General features: G+C 48.1%; 1 protein-coding gene across 1 annotated transcript in view; it reads right to left on the reverse strand.

Annotated features, from left to right (window-relative positions):
* Positions 1–26,731, reverse strand: part of LOC121000644 (serum paraoxonase/arylesterase 2-like) — a 44,136-nt gene that overhangs the window by 16,224 nt on the left and 1,181 nt on the right. Inside the window, exons 2-3 of the mRNA XM_040431214.1 lie at positions 3,382–3,452; positions 2,245–2,300 (exon numbers count right to left, since the gene is read on the reverse strand). Of these exons, the coding sequence (XP_040287148.1) occupies positions 2,245–2,300; positions 3,382–3,452 (127 nt within the window). The remainder of the gene's footprint in view (positions 1–2,244; positions 2,301–3,381; positions 3,453–26,731) is intronic.

Genomic DNA, 26,731 nt, shown 5'->3' on the forward strand with positions numbered 1-26,731 from the left:
CCCGCCCCTAATTACACTGACATAGCTGCTGTGGCTCCACTATCACTTCTCCCTATCTGGGGCTCAGACGGGCCCTGCTTCCCCTGTGCTCAGGGCCCCCCTCCCCTTACATATTTTATCAATCTTCCTGCCGGCTCCTGCAGTGACAGACAGTGCCCAGCCAGCCTATGCCAGTGCGCTTTCCTCTGTCTGTCTGCTGGGTGTTGAACCGGCCAATCAGCATTTAGCAGCGTTAATAGCCTGCTGCTGATTGGCTAGCCTAGCTCAGTAGACAGAGACAGGACTGAGCGGGCGGGATGCTAGACTTGTCTTCCACTGCGCTGCCTGCCCGGCTCAGTTAACTCCAATCCCCAGAGACTAGTAATGTCTCCAGAGAGCGTGCCCTGCAGGCTGCACAGCTACGGACAATGTAAGTAGTGTGCACTGCATCTGTGCACAGTCAACAGTTAAAAAAAAGTTAATGGGGAAGTGTGGGGGAGGGGCGAATGGTTAGTGTGAGGGGGCAGCAGCAAGCAGAGTTCGAGGGGAGGGGGGGCACACTGCCCTCTACATAATCTTATCATATACAGAACAATGTGCCTCAAGCACCCCCCCCCCCCCATTAACACTGCTTGCTGTTGATGCTTATATAGACAACGATGCCCTAGCAGCTCCCCCCCCCCCCCCCCCCCCCCCCATTACAGTGAACTCTGTCACATTAGCATTAAGAAGAGTTCATGGAGGGGGGGTGTTGTGCAGAGTGGGCACAAGCAGGAGGAACGATGCTATGCAAGCTCCTGCCTTGCCCTCCTTCAGCTCTACTGGCATATAAATCGCTCTTCCTGCCTGTACCCACTGTGCCAGGCTTTAGCAGACAGGCAGGGAGAGTGATGTGTGCTGTACATCGCTCGCTGCAGCCCTAGTGAAATCTGTACTTCTGTACACCACTGTCATATCAGCGGTGTACGAAAGTATGGATTATTAAGCACTATAGGCACTTGAATTTCAGGTGCCTGTTTCTCATACAAAAAAAATAAAAAATCTTAGAAAAAGTCATTTAGGCTACTTTCACACTTGCGGCAGGACGGATCAGACAGGCTGTTCACCATGTCGGATCCGTCCTGCGGCTATTTCGCCTGACCGCCGCTCCGTTCCCATTGACTATAATAGGGACGTGGGCGGTATGTGTCATCCACAGATCCCCCTCCATAACAGTGCCATCCACAGATTCCCCCCATAACAGTGCCATCCACAGATCCCCTCCAAAACAGTGCCATCCACAGATCCCCTCCAAAACAGTGCCATCCACAGATCCCCTCCATAACAGTGCCATCCACAGATCCTCTCCATAACAGTGCCATCCACAGATCCCCTCCATAACAGTGCCATCCACAGATCCCCTCCATAACAGTGCCATCCACAGATCCCCTCCATAACAGTGCCATCCACAGATCCCCTCCATAACAGTGCCATCCACAGATCCCCTCCATAACAGTGCCATCCACAGATCCCCTCCATAAAAGTGCCATTCACAGATCCCCTCCATAACAGTGCCATTCACAGATCCCCTCCATAACAGTGCCATCCACAGATCCCCTCCATAACAGCGCCATTCACAGACCCCCTCCATAACAGCGCCATTCACAGACGACCCCCCAGCGCCATAAATATCACTTGTAGACAAATCTGCATGTTGTTTCAAGGCGGCGTCTGGGGAGGGGCCAAGGGCGGGGCCAGGGGTGTGGCTGAAGGAGGGATCAGGGGGTGGAGCTGAAGGGGGCCCCGTCATGTATGCTGTACGGGGCCCTTATGATTTCTATCAGCGGCCCTGGGTGGGGGAAGAGCAGTGACTCCTGGCACCCCCCAAGATCAGGCTGATGTGCTTTGGAAGAGGAACTGGATGAAAACAGCGCCACACGTTGGATAGTGGCCATAAATGGTACTGCATAGGTATGACGTCAGCACCTTTTATGCTCCCATTTAAAATGGTTTTCAAGGTTGATATTTCAAAAAAAGTGGGAGCATAAAAGGTGCTGATGTCATACCTATTCCTGCTGACACAATACTTCTATTTGAAGATGTTGTTCCTTCTCTTTCTGACATTAGTCATCTTGCTGATATCATTCCTCTGCTTGCTGACATTCTCCTTTACCTGATGATGTCATTTCCATTTTTACTGACATAATTCCTCTACATGCTGACATCATTTCTGTACTTGCTGATGTCATCCCCTGTGAAATCTATCGAGAAATGGCAAATACTCACAGTACTTATAAAGGCCAAACCATTAGGAAGAACATCAATATCTTCAGAACCAAACTCTGCAAAGAAGAATAGAAGAAGCGTTTAAAATGGATTCGATGGTTCAAAGCTGCATTCATAATTCTCCAGGCTTCAGAAAACTCCCAGCATTCCCTGCTTCTCCAATGTCTGCACAATATCAGATCAGCGGTGGTCCCACTCCCGTCACCCCCACCGAGCAGTTTTTAGAGGAGAACGCGGCACTGCCTTCTCTCTCTACCTGCTCGCCATTGACATTGTAGCGGTGGACAGTGTAATAACGTCTCCTCTCTCCCGCAGAGTGTAACTACACCCGGAGCAAGGTGGTAAACCACATGCAGGGGGCCCAGGAGGCAGAGGTTGGGGAGCTCTGACTAAGGGCTCATGCACATAATCGTATTTTCTTTCCGTTTTTTTTTTTGCAGACCGTATGCGGAACAATTCACTTCAATGGGGCTGTAGAAAATACAGAAGTTACTCTGTGTGCATTCTGTTTCAGTTTGTCCGCATGGCCGTTCAGCAAAAAAGTAGTGCATGTCCTATTATTGTCCGCAAATCACGGTCCGAGGCCCCATTCAAATCAATAGGTCCGCAAAAAATACAGCACGCACATGGAACACATCCGTATTTCGCGGATCCATGTAGAAATGCTCTGCCCAGCCCATATTGCTCATGTGTTTGGTGATTAATAAGTTACTGTTTCTGTATACGATCCGCAAAAAACGGATCAAATACGGAAACCATACGGATATGTTTTGTGCTATAACGGAACAGAAGAGGACTTATAAATCAGAGGGGAAAAAAACTCAGATACTGAACAACGGATCCGTGAAAAACGGACTGCAATCAACAACGATCATGTGCATGAGCCCTTAGTTTTTACGGAACCATCTATTGAAAATGTTATGCCCAGCCCAGTTTTTTCTATATAATTACTGTATATGCCATACGGAAAAACGGAAAGGAAGAACGGAACAGGAAACACTACTGAAAAACGGATCCGGGAAAAACGGCCTGCAAAACACTGAAAAACCCATACGGTCGGGTGCATGAGGCGTTACAGGGTTGACACGCTCCCTGCTACAATTATGAAACCTTGTAGCATCTTTCCTGCGCACTTACCTATCCCTTTCAAGAGCTGACAATTTGGGAGGTCTATGGGCTCTACTTCTTTGAAGGGTCTGGTTCTATGACTGCAAAAATAAAAAATTAAATAAAAAAAATCACAATTTTTCAAAAACAATTCAGCATCTACAAAAAAAATTGCAGGCGATTTCCAGGATTTACAGTAGATCAGTATCGGATCGGTGGTGTCCCAGCACACCTGCACACCTGCTTCAGCCCTTGGATGAGTGCTGCGCCCTCTTTAAAGTATGACAAGCACAGCGCCATACAGCGGATAGTGGCTGTGATTGGTATTGCAGATCATTCCCATTCACTTGAATAGGACGGAGCTGCACAAAGGTAATGTCACCAATGGACGTAACAGGCCAAGGAAGAAGCCGCAGTACCACAGCCCCTTTGTGGTGGTGGGGATGCCAGGAGTTGGACCCCCACTGATCAGGTATTGATGACCATCGCCGCGTGCGAAAATGCCCATACTATTAAAATATAACAATATTAATGGCATACAGCAAACTACCGAATAATTTTTTAATAAAAAGTGATCAAAAAGTCGCACACACTTAAAATTGGTATCACTGAAAAGAACAGATCGTCCATCACCTCACACAGCCCCGTACACATAGCTACAAAAAAGTTATAGGGGTCAGAATATGGTTCTGAAAAAAAAAAAAAATTCCTCAAAAAGGTTTTACTTTTTTTTGTATTAAAACACAAGAAAAATTATTCAAGTGTGGTATCGTTGGAACTGTACTGACCTGGAGAATGAAGATAACAGGTCAAGTTTACCTCATAGTGTTACAGTGTAAAAAAAATAAAAACCTTTATCAGAATTGCGTTTTTTCCCAATTCTACCCTATTAATTTTTTGCCCGCTCCCTACTACATGGTATGCAACTGTAAATGGTGCCATTAGAAAGTGCAACCTGTCCCGCAAAAAATAAGCCCTCATAAGGCTATGTGAATGGAAAAATAAAAAAAAGTTAGGACTATGGGAAGGTGGGGAAAAACGAAAATGCAAAAATGAAAAATCCCAGGGTCCTTATTCAGAAGCATTACTGTACTCTCCGGACAGTGCAGTGGCCAGGTTTGGGGTTGTCCCAATGCTATTCTGGGTCCCCTGAACACCATCAAGGTGTCACCATGTGTTGCTTCTCTGTGGAGGGGATGGTAAGACATGGTGCACCCCAATGGGAAATAACTACAGAGAGTCAGGGTCTGCAGTAAACCAATGTGCTTCTTTACTGGTGGAGCTAAAGTTCCAAACAATACAGGCACTAAACTGAGCTGACTTCTCCAGTCTCCTCCCTGGCAGAAGAAGGAGGAAAAGCCTGAGATAGCGGTCCCCCACTCTCGCAGAAGACGCCGGCCAAAGGGCTAGTGACCCAGGGTCTGTGGGAGAGTATTCCTGTCTCCGAGTCTTTTTCTGGTCACTCATGCAGCCTGGCAAAGTCTCCCCTACTAAAACCGGTCCCTATCTACAGACAACTGGAGGCTCTAACTCAGGCATCCTCAAACTGCGGCCCTCCAGCTGTTGCAAAACTACAACTCCCAGTATGCTCGAACAGCCTACAGCTATCAGCCTACAGCAGGGCATTGTGGGAGTTGTAGTTTTACAACAGCTGGAGGGCCGCAGTTTGAGGATGCTTGCTCTAACTGCTCTCCTTATATACAATTTCTAGCTGAAAGGTTGGCGTGGAGAATAACAGCCAAAATAGAAACAACGTTGCAATTTCAGTCTGTCTTAGACTTGTATAGGGTTTATCCAGACATAAACAAGTCTTTAGACGTAAACAACAGAGCTAAACCAGACAGTCAGAAGGTCAGTGTGTCTGGTTATTTGCCTCCAAAACTTTGCATAGTCCCTTATACTGTGGAAAATTTCTAACTTATTAGCGCAAAGATAGAAAGTCCCAAAGTCTTTCAGTTTTAACTGGCTGTTCATTAGCCCTTTTCCAGATACAGTGCAAAAAAACAGGATATATTACAATAAACATAAAATACAGTTCAACAATATAAAACAGTGTTAGGCTACTTTCACACTGCCGTTTCTGGGTCCGCCTGTAAGATCCGTTTCAAGGATCTCACAAGCGGTCCCAAACGGATCAGTTTTGCCCCAATGCTATCTGAATGGATAAGGATCCGTTCAGAATACCTCAGTTTGGCTCCGTTCCGCCTCCATTCTGCTCTGCAGCGTTTTGGTGTCTGCCTGGCGACGCGGAGACAAACGGATCCGTCCTGACTTACAATGTAAGTCAATGGGGACGGATCCGTTTACATTGACACAATATGGTGCAATTGTAAACAGATCCGTCCCCCATTGACTTTCAATGTAAGTGAGGCAAACCAGAAAAAAGGCTTTAATTTGCTAGGAAGCATAAAGATTGGACTCTGGAGCAATAGAAGGTGATGTGGTCTGATGAGCATACTGAATGACCAGGTTATTCCATCAGTGGACTTGTTCTTCCCTGATGGCACGGGCATATTCCAAGATGACAATGCCAGGATTCATCGGGCTCAAATTGTGAAAGAGTGGTTCAGGGAGCATGAGACATCATTGTCACACATGGATTGGCCACCACAGAGTCCAGACGTTAACCCTATTGAGAATCTTTGGGATGTGCTGGAGAAGGCTTTGCTCAGACTCTACCATCATCAATGCAAGATCTTGGTGAAAAATAAATGCAACACTGGATGGAAATAAATCTTGTGACATTGCAGAAGCTTATCGAAACAATGCCACAGCGAATGAGTGCCGTAATCAAAGCTAAAAGGCGGTCCAACAAAATATTTTTGGTGGCGACTTTTTTTTGGGTACGGGCAGTGTATTAGAGCGTTATTTTTAGCAACGGATTAGATTGGTCACAATTGAGGGCAGAGGTCAGGGCTGGTAGTGGTCACAATCAAGGTCAGAACAAGATGATAACAATACACATCTGCATAAGGCCTCATGCACACGACCGTGTGCATCCGTGTCAGTTGTTCCGTTTTCCGTGATTTTCTGCGGACTTATTGACTTTCAATGGGTCCGTTAAAAACTCGGAAAATGCACCGTTGTTCATCCGCGTCCGTGATCCGTGTTTCCTGTCCGTCAAAAAAATATGACCTGTCCTATTTTTTTGGCGGACAATGGTTCACGGACCCATTCAAGTCAATGGGTCCGTGAAAAAACACGGATGCACACAAGATTGTCACCCGCGTCCGTGATCCGTAGGCTACTTTCACACAGACAGATCCGCAGATCCGTCTGCATAAAAGCTTTTTGATCTGAGTTTTCACTTCGTGAAAACCCAGATCCGACAGTATATTCTAACACAGAGGCGTCCCCATAGTGATGGGGACGCTTCAAGTTAGAATATACTAAGAACTGTGTACATGACTGCCCCCTGCTGCCTGGCACCGCGCCTGAGGGGTTAATTGTGCGTATCATAGCCCCCTGTAAGAGATCAGGTGCTGCCAGGCAGGAGGGGGCAGACCCCCCTCCCTCCCCAGTTTTAAATTCATTGGTGGCCAGTGCGGCCCCCCCCCTCCCTCCCCTGTATTACATTCATTGGTGGCCAGTGCGGCCTCCCCTTTCCCCCTTCCCCCCCCCCCCATCATTGGTGGCAGCGGAGAGTTCAGATCGCAGTTTAATCGCTGGGACTCTGATCGGTAACCATGGCAATCGGGACGCTACTCCAGTCCTGGCTGCCATGGTTACTTAGCAATTTTAGAAGTATTATACTTACCTGCGAGGTCTGTGACCGGCCGGGCGCTCCACCTACTGGTAAGTGACAGGTCTGTGCTATAAGCAATGCGCCGCACAGACCTTTCACTTACCAGTAGGAGGAGCGCCCGGCCGGTCACAGACAGCGCAGGTAAGTATAATGCTTCTAAAATTGCTAAGTAACCATGGCAGCCAGGACTGCAGTAGCGTCCTGGTTACCTATCGAATTCCCAGCGATTAAACTGGGACTCAGATCGGAACTCTCCGCTGCCACCAATGATGGGGGGGGGGGGATTTTAATTAGGAGGGGGGGAGAGGGGAGGCCGCACTGGCCACCAATGAATTAAATACTGGGGAGGGAGGGGGGGGCCGCACTGGCCACCAATGAATTAGATACAGGGGAGGGAGGGGGGGCCGCGCTGGCCACCAATGAATGTATTACAGGGGAGGGAGGGGGGCCGCACTGGCCACCAATGAATGTAATACAGGGGAGGGATGGGGGGGCCGCACTGGCCACCAATGAATTTAAAACTAGGGAGGGAGGGGGGTCTGCCCCCTCCTGCCTGGCAGCACCTGATCGCTTACAGGGGGCTATGATACGCACAATTAACCCCTCAGGTACGACACCTGAGGGGTTAATTGTGCTGATCACAGCCCCCTGTAAGAGATCGGGTGCTGCTAGGCAGCAGGGGGTAGTCATGTACACAGTTCTTAGTATATTCTAACTTGAAGCGTCCCCATCACTATGGGAACGCCTCTGTGTTAGAATATACTGTCGGATCTGATTTTTCACAATATAACTCAAATCCGATGGTATATTTTAACATAGAGGCATTCCCATGGTGACACCAAGTTTTCTCCAATCCGATGGTATAATAGGGACTCCTGACTTTACATTGAATGTCAATGGGGGACGGATCAGTTTGCAATTGCACCATATTGTGTCAACGTCAAACGGATCCGTCCCCATTGACTTGCATTGTAAGTCAGGACGGATCCGTTTGGCTCCGCACGGCCAGGCGGACACCAAAACGACTTTTTTTTTTACTTTCCTTCATGTCCGTGGATCCTCCAAAAATCAAGGAAGACCCACGGAAGAATAAACGGACACGGAACCCGTTTTTGCGGACCGCAAAAAAAAAACGGTCGTGTGCATGAGGCCTAACTCAGAAATTCAGAGAACTGTAATGCTCGGGGGCAGTAATGATCCGATCCAGACCTGACAGTGTAAATCCCAGCCACTTCATCAGAATTCCTGTGCACTGTCCCTTTAAATCTAATGAGAGTAGTCTCTATTGTCATACGCCATTGATTTTCTTACTCAATAGTAGAGAGACCTTTACACCAGGGACCCCGGGGTGACCTTTGTGTGGAAATTTGTGCACATTATACAATATTAGGATATGATAAGAGGACATTGTGAAAAGTCTTGTGAGGTCCCAAACCTGGGTTAATGGAGTGAGATAATAGAACGCGACATGTACAGTATAAGGATATACATGGAAACAAACACATGATACACATGACATTCATACGCCGAGTCTACTACAGGATGAGACCCGGATGAAAATAATAGCGCTCAATGCCAGTCAGCTGCATCGAAAGCTAACAAAGTATTGTCTTGTGTTAGAAAGGGCATGGCTTCTGTACCTTGGGGCTCATTAACACCTCCCTACCTGCAATCCATATACAACCTAGTACTGCTGTTACAATGTGTCACTACAGGTAAGAGCTGTAACAGATTGCCTACATGAATACATTGTAACAAACTGCAGGTGCATGACTGCTGTACAGGTTGTAGAACGTTTCCAATCAGTGACATCAAGCAGAGCTATTGGTGCAGAACGTTACATGTAAGGACTCTTTTTTTTCAGTTTACGTTCCGTTTTTTGCGTTTCGTATACAGAACCATTAATTTCAATGGATCCGCAAAAAAACACGGAAGGTACTCCGTATGCCTTCTGTTTCCGTATTTCCATTCAAACATAGAATATGTCCTATTATTGTCCGCATAACGGACAAAAATAGTACTGTTCTATTAGGGGCCAGATGTTCCGTTCCGCAAAAAACGGAATGCACACGGATGTCATCCGTATTTTTTGCAGACCGCAAAATACAGAAAGACACACGGTCATGTGCAAGAGGCCTAATACTGAACAACCCCTTTAATTGTCTGCCAGATAGCGTGTACACAATCTGTACAGCAGATGCTGGGGGCTGGTTGCAGTTGGGACTTGGGTCTCAGTGGAACTGGAGGCAGTATGAGGCAGGTGATGGCACTGGCAGCCGCAGCGCGTGAGGCGAGCATGGTTGTCACGGCAAGTGGAGATAAGAGGAACACCAAGTAAACAAACAACAACAGGTAAAACAGACTAGGCCCCAAAGCTAGGGGGGAGGTTGTCACGGCAAGTGGAGATAAGAGGAACACCAAGTAAACAAACAACAGGTAAAACAGACTAGGCCCCAAAGCTAGGGAGGAGGGAATGGTAACCTCCTAACAATCCCTGAGCCTCTCCCTGACTGATGACAGTATGAGCAAGTCCTGATGGTGAACTAACTCATACGCTGGAACATAAGCCCTGCTGACACTGAACCAAACCCTAACTTAGGGAGTGGGGAATGAGACAGCCAGTACCTTCCACCGTGAAGGGACCAGCGTCTCCCTGAGACCTAGCAGCAACACACGCACAAAGGGGAGAACAGAAGGACTTAGCTTGAGACGAGCAGGAAGTAGAGGATCCACAAACAACCTGTATAGAACTCCAGAAGGAAAATATCAACCGCAAAGTCAGCAGTAAGAGGCAGACTTAAATAGAGCCACTTAAACAGCTAATGAGCAGAACCTGTCGAGAGGTGGGATCCTGCCCACAACAGCAAACAGAAGGGAAACACAGAAAGACCTGTCAGATAGACTTGCAGCACGTGAGTCTATCTGATCTTTTCATGACAAAGGTAGCGTCGATCATGCTCGTTGCCTGCACCCCACCACCCTAAAACCATCACCCCATTGACCCAATAACTACACATGACACCAGGTTGGATTTGAATTGGCCACAGCAGCCGTTTATTATAAAATGTATGACACTTTTATCCTTAAGTTTTAAATAACATATTTTAACAACGAACCCATATGCAACCGCATATGATATCCAACATATGTGTAACATATAAAATAACGACAAGGGAGGTCCTCGAAGCCCCAACAGTTTTTGTTCAACTCCTCCTCCACGTGGTACTCCATCTTGCCCCCAGCCGATCAGCGCCAGCTCGGAGGCACCACTGATGGACCAAAACCTGCCACGAAAATACTACCATTGGGAGTCCAGCCCCAACTATGGAGCCCTCCCATCCTCCAGAACCTGATATTCCACCAACTCCGAGGACCTCCCTCTGCCACGAACGCACAGGCTTAACACCTTATGCCTGGGCGTCTCTCCACACCCCCAAAGCAGTCTCTATGCCCCCTTGCAGGCTTAGGCACCAGAGATCGATTCCAATCGCGTTCAGGTGAATACCATCACTCCTCCAGAAAGCACCAATCCCCTGTTCCAACTCAGCATGTCTCACAGCCACGGCCCCATTCCTAGCCATAAACCTCCCTATCGCCCGGTTCACCTTTATCCTGGCTTTGTTCACCCGGTCCGCTGACCGAGCACCCCTCCACACATGCCTGTGGACTATATCAGACCAAACCGTGACAATTACCGGGAATAAGGCCCAGATCCTCAGCAAGTCAAATTTTATGTCCCTAATTGACTCACGAAAAGGTCGTGCCCCAAAATCATTACCCCCCACATGAAGGACCAACACATCAGGGGCCCTATCTAACCGCACAAACCTGTGTATCTCCGGTAACATGCTACTCCACACCATGCCTCTCTTTCCCAACCAACGTATCACGGCTACCTCTCTTGCGAAGCCAAGCTGTCGCCCCTCCTGCCTCACTGCCGCTCTTAACGCTCCCCAAAAAAGGAAGGAATGGCCCAGTATCCACACTAACGCCGGGCACGGATCTGTAACGAGAAAAAAGAAAAAACAGAGAACCATCCCCGTTAGCCGGCCAGTTCCTTAGGGGACGAACATTAAACTACAACAGGCAAACCCCAACTACATAAATCCTTACAGGCGAGCCATGCGTACATACGACCTGAAACGAAGAGACTCCCACCGACCAATCCTCTTAACCACTTCATCACCCACCCTGTGCCTGGCAGCCTCAGTGGCGGCACCTATGCGAAAATGCCCTGTATAACCCGTCCGATCCAGACCCAAGCTGGCGAGACACTGGCGAAACACCGCCAAAAATTGATAGCGGGACAGCGAAGAACCATCCTCGTGAATGAAAAGCAGCAAAGCCCTCCCCCTCCTTACCAACCTAAAATTCCTTAAGCAACGCACTGGGCACATCTCACAGTTTGGAACCTCGTACAGCCCTATCTTATACACCCTCTTGTTAACATCCGTCTTCGAACTGTGTAATCTAAACTCTACCTTATCGGGGTACAAATCAACGTCCTCCTGCAGCAACCAACCCACTCTACGTACGTTGTCACTAACTAATTCCCCTAACCACAATGCCCCAAAGAAGGCTAATGAAAACGCAATCTTAAACAAATAACCCTCAAACACTGACCAACATACTACCCCTATCTGTCTACCCATGTCCAACAGTAATGCAAAGAACACCGGATGCCTGCAATCCTCCGCTCCCCTTTTCCGCCTCCAACCCTACAACGCCTGACTCACCAGAAAACATTTTGTAACGTCCCTTAATCCCCGTAACCGAAAACCAAAGACTAAACCAGCTAACGACCAACCCTCATTCCTACCGTGCCCAATATACAATAACATAGGGGCTTCAAGCTCAACCCCCACAACTTCAACATCCACTCCTTTCGTTTGACACCAACCCTTCCTATCCTCCCAAGCCCTAGCCTACGAATCCCACGTCCTTGGGGCCAATGATGATCTGATCAACCCTGCTACCGCTCCTCCAGCAGCTCCCATAGAAAGGTTGGACAGGGCAAGGGGGTACTCCTCCGCTTCCGGCGCCAGCATCCGAAAACGCTCCCACTGGAAATGAGAAAGTGCGTCAGCTATACAGTTCTGAACCCCTGGAACATGAACTGCCACCACCCAAGCGTTTAACGCCAGACACTCAAGGACTGCACTACACTCAGATTGTCACAATGGAAACGCACTTTCCTATTGCAAAATCTCTCCCCCCACAAGAAAACCGACACTAGTATTGGAAAGAGCTCAAGCAAAGCCAGATTGCGAACCCAACCCCTGGAGAACCTCTCCGCCGGCCATTTTTTCGCGCACCATTACCCCCCACAATAGACCCCAAATCCCGTCCCACCTGCCGCATCCGAGAACAATTCGAAATCAAAACAATCCATCGTCTTTCCCAAAATTAGCGCCCGCCCGTTGCAAGATGCCAAGAAGGAACCCCAAACTGCTAGATCTGCCCGAAACTCCCTACCCAAACGAATGAAGTGATGTGGCGCAGACACCTTTGAAGTCGCCATTGACAAACGCCGCGAAAAAACACTACCCATCGGGATTATCCGACAGGCAAAATTCAGCTTGCCCAACAGCGACTGCAAATCCCGTAATTGTATCTTACTCACATGTTGTGCCCGCTGCACCGCCAGCTTTAAATCCTCCAATTTGTCTGATGGCAACCGACACTTCATCGGTATCAATAATGATCCCAAAAAAAAACAGAGTTCGGTGGCCGTGCCTACTGTTTTTTCTGGTGCCAGCTGGACTCCAAAACGCGCGAACACCGTCTCCAGCGTGTGCAGCAATAAAGAGCACACTGTCGAGTCTGGTGGGCCTATGCACAAGAAGTCATCTAAATAATGGATGACCGAAGCGCATCCTGCCACATCCGTCACCGACCATTCTAAAAAGGAACTGAAAGATTCAAAATATGCGCACGACCGTGAACACCCCATTGGGAGGCATCTATCCACAAAAAAATTTTCTTCCCAAAAACAACCCAGCAGTTGCATGCAGTCCGGGTGTATCGGCAGTAACCGAAAAGCCGACTCTATCTGTTTTTGCCAATAACTGCCCTTTGCCAAAATTGTTAACCCACCCTACAGCCGCGTCAAATGACGTATAAACCACCGAACAAAGTTCGGGATCTATCCCATCATTGACCTACGTCCCTCTAGGGTATGACAAATGATGAATAAGCCGAAATTGACGTCCTTCTAGGGTATGACAAATGATGAATAAGCCAAAATTTGTTCGGCTCCTTCTTGGGCACAACCCCCAGTGGGGACAACCGCAAATCAGACACTGGGGATTCCGCAAATGGCCCTGCCATTATCCCCAGCCTCACCTCCCGAAAACAGCTTTTCCGTTACACAGGAAGTGCACTCATGCTTAAATTTGCACTTCGCACCGAACTTACATCCCCCCTAATTAAACAGGAAGCACAGTCTCTTGACTGAAGCTGTATGCAACGAGGTTTGACCGCCCCCCCCCCTGTATCCCCCCGAAAGGACAGACCCGTTCTCCCCTGCGCCGTGACTTTTAGCCATAACGCAATGTCCTTGTGATCCCAACGAATATTGGGACGCACTGCTTTCCGCTGGCGAAATTGCTCGTTATATCGTAACCAAGCTTGACCGCCATAAACCCGGTACGCCTCCCCAATCGTGTTTTGATAACAAAAGCGCCGAACAACATTCCGGCTCTTTCTCCCCAATAATACTCGCGAATATGGCGAAGGCTTGTAGCCAGTTGACAAACGTGCGCGGGATTAACCGATACCGACGCTTTTCCTCCTCCTCTCTCTTACCGTCATCTTTTTTAGCCCTGTCCAAATTAAAACGTTCTAAAGGGAGTAGTGAAAAAATTTCCACATACTCCCCCTTCCAAATCCACTCCCTCATGTCCTGCTTCAAGTGAGCCCCTAATGGGCCTTCAAAACAGACATACACCTCCCCCCGAGCTGCGTCATCCACACTAACCGTCCCCTCCCCGCCTGTCTGTGCTGACACCGAGCTCGTTCCCGCCGACGACTCCACATTCCCAACCGCAGCTGTTACCTGGGTTCGAACCATTCCCAACTCCCCATTTTGTAACTGTTAAGCCCCTGGTCCCATCGCCCCCCAGGCGGGTAGCGGCGAACCCCCTTGCGCGCCCCCCCCCCACACGCTGCCATTGACGCCAAGCCCCCCAACATGGTAAGAAGCCCCCACCCTAACTCCCCCGTGGGTCCCCCATGGCACTAAATATAGATAATAAGGGTCTTCAGTTGAACTCCGGGCGCTGTGATCCCACCAGCCGGAACTCCAGAATCCCTTCCAGTCGCAGATCCCGCAGCTCGTCCAACCACGGATCCGGTAGCCATCAGTTGAGAGCCGGTGCTGACCAACGATGCCAATCCTAGCGGGGGAGGAGTAGATGCGTTGCTGTTGCTTCCGGATGCCGCAAGGCCAGCGTCCTGCTGCTCGTTTCCAGAATCGGATACCCCACCAGCACTGGAACAGAAGAGGATGGGGCCAGTGTCCTGCTGCCCGCTAAGGCTCGTTAGCCTGCCCCCCCCCATCCTCACCCACAACTGCAGGGGGAAACAGCCGTCTCCTCATTGCCTCTAACATGCTGGGCAGCTTCCCACAGGGGCACCGCGGGAACTGCCGAACCTGCTCCATTTCCAGCGCTCCCACCAGCAAGGGGAGCGCTAACACCTGTCTGCGCTCTGCTGTAGTCCCACCGTACATGAGGATTCCTCCCACAGCGGGACGGCCGAACGGGAGGCTGCCGCACAGCCGCCCCGCGTGGAGGGTCCCTAGAGGGGTTACGGACCCGGCGCCGGACTCTTGGGGTCAACTCGGGACTCAGGCGCACCGGCGGGCAAGTACGCCGTGACCGGCGCGTCTCCTGCTGCAAGGGCCCGGCCCCACACTCCTCGCTCCTGTCCGCAGGCCTTGAAGCTGCGCCTGCAACCATTGTGGGCCCTGCGCTTCCGCCCTCGACCTGAGCTGCCTGATCAACTCCTCGACCTCAGACATGACGGTAGGCTAAGGTTGGGGGATAAACACTGCACTATCTCTACCTCTGCTTGCGATCCTAAAATGGCTCCCTCTCCCCTTTCACCTACTTATTTAAGACCTCCCCTCTTTTCTCTCCGCCCCTACTTCTAAACAAAACTCCTAACCCCCCTATCCTAACTCGCCGCCGCCCCACCTCGTCATGCTGGCCTACCCTAAGGCTACGCTCTCCAGTCCGGCCATACTGATCTCTCACAGGGCAGGCAGTGACCGCGGTAAGCACAAGACTGCAGCCCTGCCCATCCACCTGCCTGCACAGTTCTGCTCTGATCTGCTGCTGTCTGCTGAGCCTGCGACTCGCACACTGGCCAATCAGCAGCAGGAGCTTTGCACCACTAAATGCTGATTGGCCAGTGCAATGCAAGCACCCAGCAAACAGAGGAGAATGGGCGGCGTTGCAGTATGTCACTGGCTGGGTCAGGGTCGATCAGGAGGAGACAGATCACAGGTGGGACATTGCCCATCGGCGGTTTGCACACAAGGGGGGGGGGGGGGGGGCCTGAGCAGAGGGGAAGCAGGGCCTGCCCAAGCTCCAGATAGGGACTTGGGACGGAAAACTGTGTCAATGATAAATACATAACTACAGACATAGGGACGGGGCCTTCCATGCACTCCGGGCTCCCCCCCCCCCCCCCCTTTCAGACATCGGGGGCATAGCCTAGCGATATGCCACCAATGTCCAAGATGGGACAACCCCCTTAAGTGATGCAGCATAATTAATGGGAGATTACAGTGCGGTTACATCTTCTCCGATTGGAGTAGTCTGCTACCCAAATAGTGACCGCAGCATCTAAGGTGTTTGACAGAGGGTCTGATCTCTGATGTCAGCCAATGCATGAACATCCAACTTTAAACTGCTTGGGCTGTAGGTCCTATATGGATCTTACTTTAGTCACTGCATACCCCTAGACACCGCCAGCACTCTAAGCATCTGCGGGCATCTGGCCATGTAAAGGTCTCATTTTTTGAGGCTTTGTCCCTCATCAGGCGTAATTTTTTTCAAATAACACTGTGTGTGTTTAAACGCCATCTGCATCCTGTGCATTCGATTTCTTCTCCCCCAGTCTCCTTCACTCCAACTTTTCAGAAATACAATATTTTGGCTGACAGACATCAAACGAGAACAGAAAGGAGATCAAACAAGTACAGCCAGCCTTACTGCGATGAGGGGGACTATGAGTGACTTGGCTTGTGGACCAGGTCACAGTTGCAATTGCTGAGACCCCTATAGTTATGCTGCAGCCAATCACTGGCCTTTTCAGCGCATCACCATCAGAATCAAAACTGATTAGACATAAAAGGAAAATAGTCAAGAAAGACGTGCAAACCCCCAATGAAGCTGTTTGCATGGCGATCTGCTTCCCCATGTGGAACCGTAGATCAACAGATGTATGCTGGGACCGCTGTTTTTATCTCAGTTATCTCCGATCATGGATACTGCCTGCTGCGGTATAACACAGTAGTCATCTGACGGCTATGGCGCCATCCTCCTGAGGATGCGCCATGTTTAAAGACCGTCGGTGACATCTGCCATACAGTGGATGCCACAAATGTGGTTAGCTTCTAAGCGCCACCCAGTGGTGACTGCAGGCAACCAGAATTTTGTCTTGTAACTACAATGGGGGGAATTTAGTGCATCAGAAAAAAGTTGCAAATTTTAATACAAACACTATTTGGGCAAGAAATGTTGCTGTTTTATGCCATTTTTGTGACTTTGCTGAGAAGTGGGAAGGGAGGGTGCAGACCTTAAATTACAGGAGAAATATGAACCTCTTAATAAATTTGGAGCATGTTTAATCCAGCATTAATTTATTTTTTATGTATGGAGTAAGAAATGACAGTCTTCATAAATTTACCCCTACGTCTATGCAGTGGATTTGGAGCTCTGTAAATAAAAAATGAATCACTGTAGAATTTTGGACCTATTTAAGAAAAAAAATAATGGTGTCATTTACTCTTTAGATCACGTGCAGATTTACCATGCCTCCTATTCCACCCCTAATAATTGTCCCAGTGCCATCTCACAGCGACAGAATGAGGACACCGGTCACTATAGATCACAATGATCCCAGGAGTCGGGACACCGGTCACTATAGATCACAATGATCCCAGGAGTCAGGACACCGGTCACTATAGATCACAATGATCCCAGGAGTCGGGACACCGGTCACTATAGATCACAATGATCCCAGGAGTCAGGACACCGGTCACTATAGATCACAATGATCCCAGGAGTCAGGACACCGGTCACTATAGATCACAATGATCTCACGAGTCAGGACTGTCACGAACCAGCCAGTGTGAACCCACTGTGCCACGTGTCAACCCCTCAATTCTTCACCGTACCCCTGTTGGTGGGGATAGACTTTCCAGAGGGAAACACCAGGTCGCTACCTCTTGAGGAGGATAGGTACACGAGGCAGCTGGTCCAGGCGGACCAGGAGGTACCAGAAGTACAGGCGGAGTCGTTACTAGGAGCAACAGTGCAGGACCGAAGGATGAGGCAGAGGTGTAGTCAGACAGGCGAAAGGTCACAGCAGGCGGCACAGGTACAGGTGAGGCAATCCGAGGCGGCAACAGGAGAGTCAAGGCAAGCAGAAAGGGATCAGACTGTGATCAGAATCCAGGAACGAAGTACAAGTCAGGAACACACGTTAGTATCAGGATCTTTAGCACAACACCTTGACACTGAGGCATCTGGGAAGGGGGCTGAGCCACTTATATATGCGCATGAGGGCTAGGATTGGTCAGCAAGGTCACATGACCTAACCCATAAAGCCCAGGAAATGACGAGCGCCAGCCTTTAGAGGGATTCTGTCACCTAGTTTTACCCTATAGAGCTGCGGACATGCACGGATAGATCTCCGCTAGCATGTCCGCAATATACCGGTCCCATAGGGCTGTGTGGTTTTATTTCGTTTAAAAAAATTATTTTATGGATATGTAAATTAGCCAAGTAAGGTGCCCAAGGCGTGGTTACTTACGGTTAAGGAGCCCGGCCACGCCCCCTGTGAAGGAGCCCAGCACTGCCTGCATCCAGGAATCTTTTCCTTGCTCACAAAGTTACAGTGCCGTAATCTCGCAATGCGCAAGCTAGCGCATGCGCAGTTCATTCACTGAAGCTGATGCCAGCAAAGGGAACGAACACTTTGCCGGCACTGTGCATGCACTAGCTCGCGCATCGCGAGATTACGGCACTGTAACTTTGTGAGCAAGGAGGAGATTCCTGGATGCAGGCGCTGATGGGCTCCTTCACACGGGGCGTGGCCGGGCTCCTTAACCGTAAGTAACCACGCCTTGGGCACCTTACTTGGCTAATTTACATATCTATAAAATCATTTTTTTTAAATGAAATAAAACCACACAGAGCTATGAGACAGGTATATTGCGGACATGCTAGCGGAGATCTATCCGTGCATGTCCGCAGCTCTATAGGGTAAAACTAGGTGACAGATTCCCTTTAAAGGATAACTGTAATTTTTTTTTTTATTTGCTAGTTTATTAGCGCTAGGCATGTACACCTGAGTTAGTCTGTCAATGATTGTCAAAAGATCTGTAATTACCTTATAACAGGCATCCTCAAACTGCGGCCCTCCAGCTGTTGTAAAACTACAACTCCCACAATGCCCTGCTGTAGTCTGATACCTGGAGGCTGTTCGGGCATGCTGGGAGTTGTAGTTTTGCAACAGCTGGAGGGCCGCAGTTTGAGGATGCCTGCCTTATAATAACAGCTTTTATTAATGTCCTCTGTCCCTTTCCACTGCTCCCTTAACCACCTCCGGACCGCCTAACGCAGGATCGCGTTCCGGAGGTGGCAGCCCTGCGCAGAGTCACGCATATATGCGTCATCTCGCGATGGGCGAGATTTCCTGTGAACGCGCGCACACAGGCGCGCGCGCTCACAGGAACGGAAGGTAAGAGAGTTGATCTCCAGCCTGCCAGCGGCGATCGTTCGCTGGCAGGCTGGAGATGTGTTTTTTTTAACCCCTAACAGGTATATTAGACGCTGTTTTGATAACAGCGTCTAATATACCTGCTACCTGGTCCTCTGGTGGTCCCATTTGTTTGGATCGACCACCAGAGGACACAGGTAGCTCAGTAAAGTCCCACCAAGCACCACTACACTACACTACACCCCCCCCCCGTCACTTATTAACCCCTTATTAGCCCCTGATCACCCCATATAGACTCCCTGATCACCCCCCTGTCATTGATCACCCCCCTGTCATTGATTACCCCCCGGTAAAGCTCCATTCAGATGTCCGCATGATTTTTACGGATCCACTGATAGATGGATCAGATCCGCAAAACGCATCCGGACGTCTGAATGAAGCCTTACAGGGGCATGATCAATGACTGTGGTGATCACCCCATATAGACTCCCTGATCACCCCCCTGTAAAGCTCCATTCAGATGTCCGCATGATTTTTACGGATGCACTGATAGATGGATCCGATCCGCAAAACGCATCCGGACGTCTGAATGAAGCCTTACAGGGGCATGATCAATGACTGTGGTGATCACCCCATATAGACTCCCTGATCACCCCCCTGTAAAGCTCCATTCAGATGTCCGCATGATTTTTACGGATGCACTGATAGATGGATCCGATCCGCAAAACGCATCCGGACGTCTGAATGAAGCCTTACAGGGGCATGATCAATGACTGTGGTGATCACCCCATATAGACTCCCTGATCACCCCCCTGTCATTGATCACCCCCCTGTAAAGCTCCATTCAGATGTCCGCATGATTTTTACGGATGCACTGATAGATGGATCCGATCCGCAAAACGCATCCGGACGTCTGAATGAAGCCTTACAGGGGCATGATCAATGACTGTGGTGATCACCCCATATAGACTCCCTGATCACCCCCCTGTCATTGATCACCCCCCTGTAAAGCTCCATTCAGATGTCCGCATGATTTTTACGGATGCACTGATAGATGGATCCGATCCGCAAAACGCATCCGGACGTCTGAATGAAGCCTTACAGGGGCATGATCAATGACTGTGGTGATCACCCCATATAGACTCCCTGATCACCCCCCTGTCATTGATCACCCCCCTGTCATTGATCAACCCCCCTGTCATTGATCACCCCCCTGTCATTGATCACCCCCCTGTAAGGCTCCATTCAGATATTTTTTTGGCCCAAGTTAGCAGAATTTTTTTTTTTTTTTCTTACAAAGTCTCATATTCCACTAACTTGTGTCAAAAAATAAAATCTCACATGAACTCACCATACCCCTCACGGAATCCAAATGCGTAAAATTTTTTAGACATTTATATTCCAGACTTCTTCTCACGCTTTAGGGCCCCTAGAATGCCAGGGCAGTATAAATACCCCACATGTGACCCCATTTCGGAAAGAAGACACCCCCAGGTATTCCGTGAGGGGCATATTGAGTCCATGAAAGATTGAATTTTTTGTCCCAAGTTAGCGGAACGGGAGACTTTGTGAGAAAAAAATTAAAAATATCAATTTCCGCTAACTTGTGCCAAAAAAAAAAAATTTCTATGAACTCGCCATGCCCCTCATTGAATACCTTGGGGTGTCTTCTTTCCAAAATGGGGTCACATGTGGGGTATTTATACTGCTCTGGCATTCTAGGGGCCCCAAAGCGTGAGAAGAAGTCTGGTATCCAAATGTCTAAAAATGCCCTCCTAAAAGGAATTTGGGCACCTTTGCGCATCTAGGCTGCAAAAAAGTGTCACACATCTGGTATCGCCGTACTCAGGAGAAGTTGGGGAATGTGTTTTGGGGTGTCATTTTACATATACCCATGCTGGGTGAGAGAAATATCTTGGTCAAATGCCAACTTTGTATAAAAAAATGGGAAAAGTTGTCTTTTGCCAAGATATTTCTCTCACCCAGCATGGGTATATGTAAAATGACACCCCAAAACACATTCCCCAACTTCTCCTGAATACGGCGATACCACATGTGTGACACTTTTTTGCAGCCTAGGTGGGCAAAGGGGCCCATATTCCAAAGAGCACCTTTAGGATTTCACAGGTCATTTACCTACTTACCACACATTAGGGCCCCTGGAAAATGCCAGGGCAGTATAACTACCCCACAAGTGACCCCATTTTGGAAAGAAGACACCCCAAGGTATTCCGTGAGGGGCATGGCGAGTTCCTAGAATTTTTTATTTTTTGTCACAAGTTAGTGGAAAATGCTTATTTTTTTTTTTATTTTTTTTTTCATACAAAGTCTCATATTCCACTAACTTGTGACAAAGAATAAAAAGTTCCATGAACTCACTATGCCCATCAGCGAATACCTTGGGGTCTCTTCTTTCCAAAATGGGGTCACTTGTGGGGTAGTTATACTGCCCTGGCATTCTAGGGGCCCAAATGTGTGGTAAGGAGTTTGAAATCAAATTCTGTAAAAAATGACCTGTGAAATCCGAAAGGTGCTCTTTTGAATATGGGCCCCTTTGCCCACCTAGGCTGCAAAAAAGTGTCACACATCTGGTATCTCCGTAATCGGGAGAAGTTGGGGAATGTGTTTTGGGGTGTCATTTTACATATACCCATGCTGGGTGAGAGAAATATCTTGGCAAAAGACAACTTTTCCCATTTTTTTATACAAAGTTGGCATTTGACCAAGATATTTATCTCACCCAGCATGGGTATATGTAAAAAGACACCCCAAAACACATTCCTCAACTTCTCCTGAATACAGAGATACCAGATGTGTGACACTTTTTTGCAGCCTAGGTGGGCAAAGGGGCCCACATTCCAAAGAGCACCTTTCGGATTTCACAGGTCATTTACCTACTTACCACACATTTGGGCCCCTAGAATGCCAGGGCAGTATAACTACCCCACAAGTGACCCCATTTTGGAAAGAAGAGACCCCAAGGTATTCGCTGATGGGCATAGTGAGTTCATGGAAGTTTTTATTTTTTGTCACAAGTTTGTGGAATATGAGACTTTGTATGAAAAAAAAAATTTAAAAAAAAATCATCATTTTCCACTAACTTGTGACAAAAAATAAAAAATTCTAGGAACTCGCCATGCCCCTCACGGAATACCTTGGGGTGTCTTCTTTCCAAAATGGGGTCACTTGTGGGGTAGTTATACTGCCCTGGTATTCTAGGGGCCCAAATGTGTGGTAAGGAGTTTGAAATCAAATTCAGGAAAAAATGAGGAGTGAAATCCGAAAGGTGCTCTTTGGAATATGGGCCCCTTTGCCCACCTAGGCTGCAAAAAAGTGTCACACATCTGGTATCCCCGTACTCAGGAGAAGTTGAGGAATGTGTTTTGGGGTGTCTTTTTACATATACCCATGCTGGGTGAGATAAATATCTTGGTCAAATGACAACTTTGTATAAAAAAATGGGAAAAGTTGTCTTTTGCCAAGATATTTCTCTCACCCAGCATGGGTATATATAAAATGACACCCCAAAACACATTCCCCACCTTCTCCTGAGTACGGAGATACCAGATGTGTGACACTTTTTTGCAGCCTAGGTGGGCAAAGGGGCCCATATTCCAAAGAGCACCTTTCGGATTTCACAGGTCATTTTTTACAGAATTTGATTTCAAACTCCTTACCACACATTTGGGCCCCTAGAATGCCAGGGCAGTATAACTACCCCACAAGTGACCCCATTTTGGAAAGAAGAGACCCCAAGGTATTCGCTGATGGGCATAGTGAGTTCATAAAACTTTTTATTTTTTGTCACAAGTTAGTGGAATATGAGACTTTGTAAGAAAAAAAAAAAAAAAAAAAAAATCATAATTTTCCGCTAACTTGTGACAAAAAATAAAAAGTTCTATGAACTCACTATGCCCATCAGCGAATACCTTAGGGTGTGTACTTTCAGAAATGGGGTCATTTGTGGGGTGTTTGTACTGTCTGGGCATTGTAGAACCTCAGGAAACATGACAGGTGCTCAGAAAGTCAGAGCTGCTTCAAAAAGCGGAAATTCACATTTTTGTACCATAGTTTGTAAACGCTATAACTTTTACCCAAACCATTTTTTTTTTACCCAAACATTTTTTTTTTATCAAAGACATGTAGAACTATAAATTTAGAGCAAAATTTCTATATGGATCTCGTTTTTTTTGCAAAATTTTACAACTGAAAGTGAAAAATGTCATTTTTTTGCAAAAAAATCGTTAAATTTCGATTAATAACAAAAAAAGTAAAAATGTCAGCAGCAATGAAATACCACCAAATGAAAGCTCTATTAGTGAGAAGAAAAGGAGGTAAAATTCATTTGGGTGGTAAGTTGCATGACCGAGCAATAAACGGTGAAAGTAGTGTAGGTCAGAAGTGTAAAAAGTGGCCTGGTCTTTCAGGGTGTTTAAGCACTGGGGGCTGAGGTGGTTAAAAGACCGTTGCTATGGCTCATCTGTCTCCGGCTAGGAAGACAGTTAGACGGAGGGGCGGTCCTTCACACTGCATGCCTGCATTAGGCTTCAGAGGGAGGAGGCGTGTCTCTCAGTAATCCAATCTGATTGGCTGGCAGGGAGCTGCTGGCTACAGCAAGTGTGTATGGGAAGTGAGGGAAAGCAGTTTTGGCAACAGAGAACTGGCAGAGGAGCCATCTTGAGAAGATCCTCATATTGTAGGATTCAAGACAGCCGTAACTAAGGGGAAAACTCAAGGAAAACAGTGATATGTGAAGAAACTAAAGATTGCTTTATGCGTAATGCTGCTGCAGCAATAACATATGCTAAAACAGATTTTTTTGATGAAAACATGACAGTTACCCTTTGAGGAAGTGCTGCAGAAAACCACAGCACCTACACAAACAAAGCCCAGAGCTGCAGCAGTAAATGGGAAACTCTGACCACAGATCACCGCTGAACACAGTGCCCGGGACCGCGGCGGTAAGCAGGGGAACAGCGGCGCACAGCAGCCGCTGTTACAAGGACACTGGTCACAATAGATTGCAAAGATCCCAGGAGTCAGGACACCGGTCAATATAGATTACGATGGAGTCAGGACACTGATCACTATAGATTACATTTAGGAATAAGCGAATCGACTTCAGATGAAACATCTGAAGTCGATTTGCAAAAAACTTTGTTCTAATACTGTACGAAGCAGGAGCTCCGTACAGTATTAGAATGTATTGGCTCTGGTGAGCTGAAGTTATTGCTTTGCAAAGTCTCGCGAGACTTTGCATAATAACTTCATAAATTAATTTGTACTGTAAAAAACATTTCCCGAACTCCGGTTCGGATCCAAGTGGTACCCTAATTACAATGATCCCAGTAGTCAGGACACCAGTCACTATAGATTACAATGGAATCCCATTAGTCAGGACACCGGTCACCAGATTAAGGTAGTGTCGGACTGGGGTACTTAGGGCCTACCAGTGTAACTGATTCTGGGGGCCCACCTTAGGCCTCTTTCACACGAGTGGTTGCCGTACGCGGAATCCGCTGCGTGAAAGCGAGCCAAGCCCCGCTCCGGACAGCAGAGACCCGGAGCAGTAACATGATTATTAACGCTCTTTGCCTCTCTGATCTTTTTACTACAGAATCACGGTGACAACTTTATCTCTCTGTGATTTTCTAGTAAAAAAGATCAGAGAGAAGCACGGAGCGCGATCATCATATTACTGCTCCGGGTCTCTGCTGTCCGGAGCGGGGCTTGGCTCTCTTTCACGCAGCGGATGACACGCGCAGGATCCGCTCATGTGAAAGAACCCTTAGGGCTTCTGCACACAAACTTATTTTTTTTTCCATGTCTGTACCGTTCCATTCACTTCAATAGGGCCGCAAAAAAAAATAAAAATGACTCTGTGTGCATTCCGTGTCTGTATGTCCTCATGGCCGTTCTGCACAATGATAGAACACGTCCTATTATTGTCGCCATTACAGACAAGGACAGGACGGTTCTATCAGAGGCCGGATGTTCTGTTCCGCATAATGTGGAATGCACACACCCGGTATCCATGTTTCGTGGATCCGCAATTTGCGGACTGCAAAACATCCAACGGTCGTGTTCATGATCCCTTACAGCGATAACAGAAATATTACAGATGAAGTATGATGGCGGACAGTCACAGCAACACGCACAAGCATACATGTGGCAGAATTTACACATATATGGATATCCTGCACTTAAGGCCTCCTGCACACGTGGCCGTGCTGCGGCCTGCAAATTGCAGGCCGCAATGCACAAACACCGACCATGGAGCAGCCGCAGCGGATCGCGGACCCATTCACTTTAATGGATCCGCGATCCGGCCGTTCCGCAAAAAGATAGGACATGTTCTCCGTAGTGCTTCCATAAGGTTCCGTTCCGTGCTTCCATTTCGCATCTCTGGATTTGCAGACCCATTGAAGTGAATTGATTTGCATGCGTGATGCGGAATGCCCGCGGAACGGCACCAGCGTATTGCGGATCCGCAATACGGCAACGGGCAGCACACGATCCATGGTGATGGATCATGTGATGGACCATGTGATGAGCGTAGTGACGTCATCAAATGTCCTTTTCCTCACAGATGAAGACAGAAGAGATGCCGGCTGCGCAAACAAGTGGATTAAGGCGAGTTAAATTATTATTTTATTTTATTTTTAACCCCTCCAGCGCTATTGTACTATGCATTCTGTATTCAGAATGCTATTATTTTCCCTTATAACCATGTTATAAGGGAAAATAATAATAATGATCGGGTCTCCATCCCGATCGTCTCCTAGCAACCATGCGTGAAAATCGCACCGCATCTGCCTTGCTTGCGATTTTCACGCAGCCCCATTCACTTCTATGGGGCCTGCGTTGCGTGAAAAACGCACAAAATAGAGGATGCTGCGATTTTCACGCAACACACAAGTGATGCGTGAAAATCACCGCTCATGTGAACAGCCCCATAGAAATGAATGGGTCCGGATTCAGTGCGGGTGCAAGGCGTTCACCTCACGCATTGCACTCGCCCGTGTGAAAGGGGCCTAAGTCAGTCAGAAACAAGACACACGCAGCGCACACCGATCACTCACTGAACACACGTGGCACATAAGACGCTTATACGTGGCTCACATGCCACTGATGCATATGTCACATGCTGCACACACACCACTGATACATAGATCATACATACCACACACCAATCACACATAGGAAACCCGCAATGCACACACCGAGAGATTTATTCCTAACCCTATTAAGTGTAGCACACTTCAAGGGGTTAAAGGGGTCCTCTCACTTCAGCAACTGGCATTTATCATGTAGAGAACGTTAATACAAGGCACTTACTAATGTATTGTGTCCGTATTGCCTCCTTTCCATCACATTATACACTGCACAGGAGTCAGGACGGCGGTCACTATAGATTGCAGTGATCCCAGGAGTCAGGACAGCGGTCACTATAGATTGCAGTGATCCCAGGAGTCAGGACGGCGGTCACTATAGATTGCAGTGATCCCAGGAGTCAGGACAGCGGTCACTATAGATTGCAGTGATCCCAGGAGTCAGGACGGCGCTCACTATAGATTGCAGTGATCCCAGGAGTCAGGACGGCGCTCACTATAGATTGCAGTGATCCCAGCAGTCAGGACGGCGGTCACTATAGATTGCAGTGATCCCAGGAGTCAGGAC

This window comes from Bufo bufo, chromosome 5 (assembly GCF_905171765.1).
Source record: "Bufo bufo chromosome 5, aBufBuf1.1, whole genome shotgun sequence".
In the NCBI taxonomy this organism is placed as follows: Eukaryota; Metazoa; Chordata; class Amphibia; order Anura; family Bufonidae; genus Bufo; species Bufo bufo.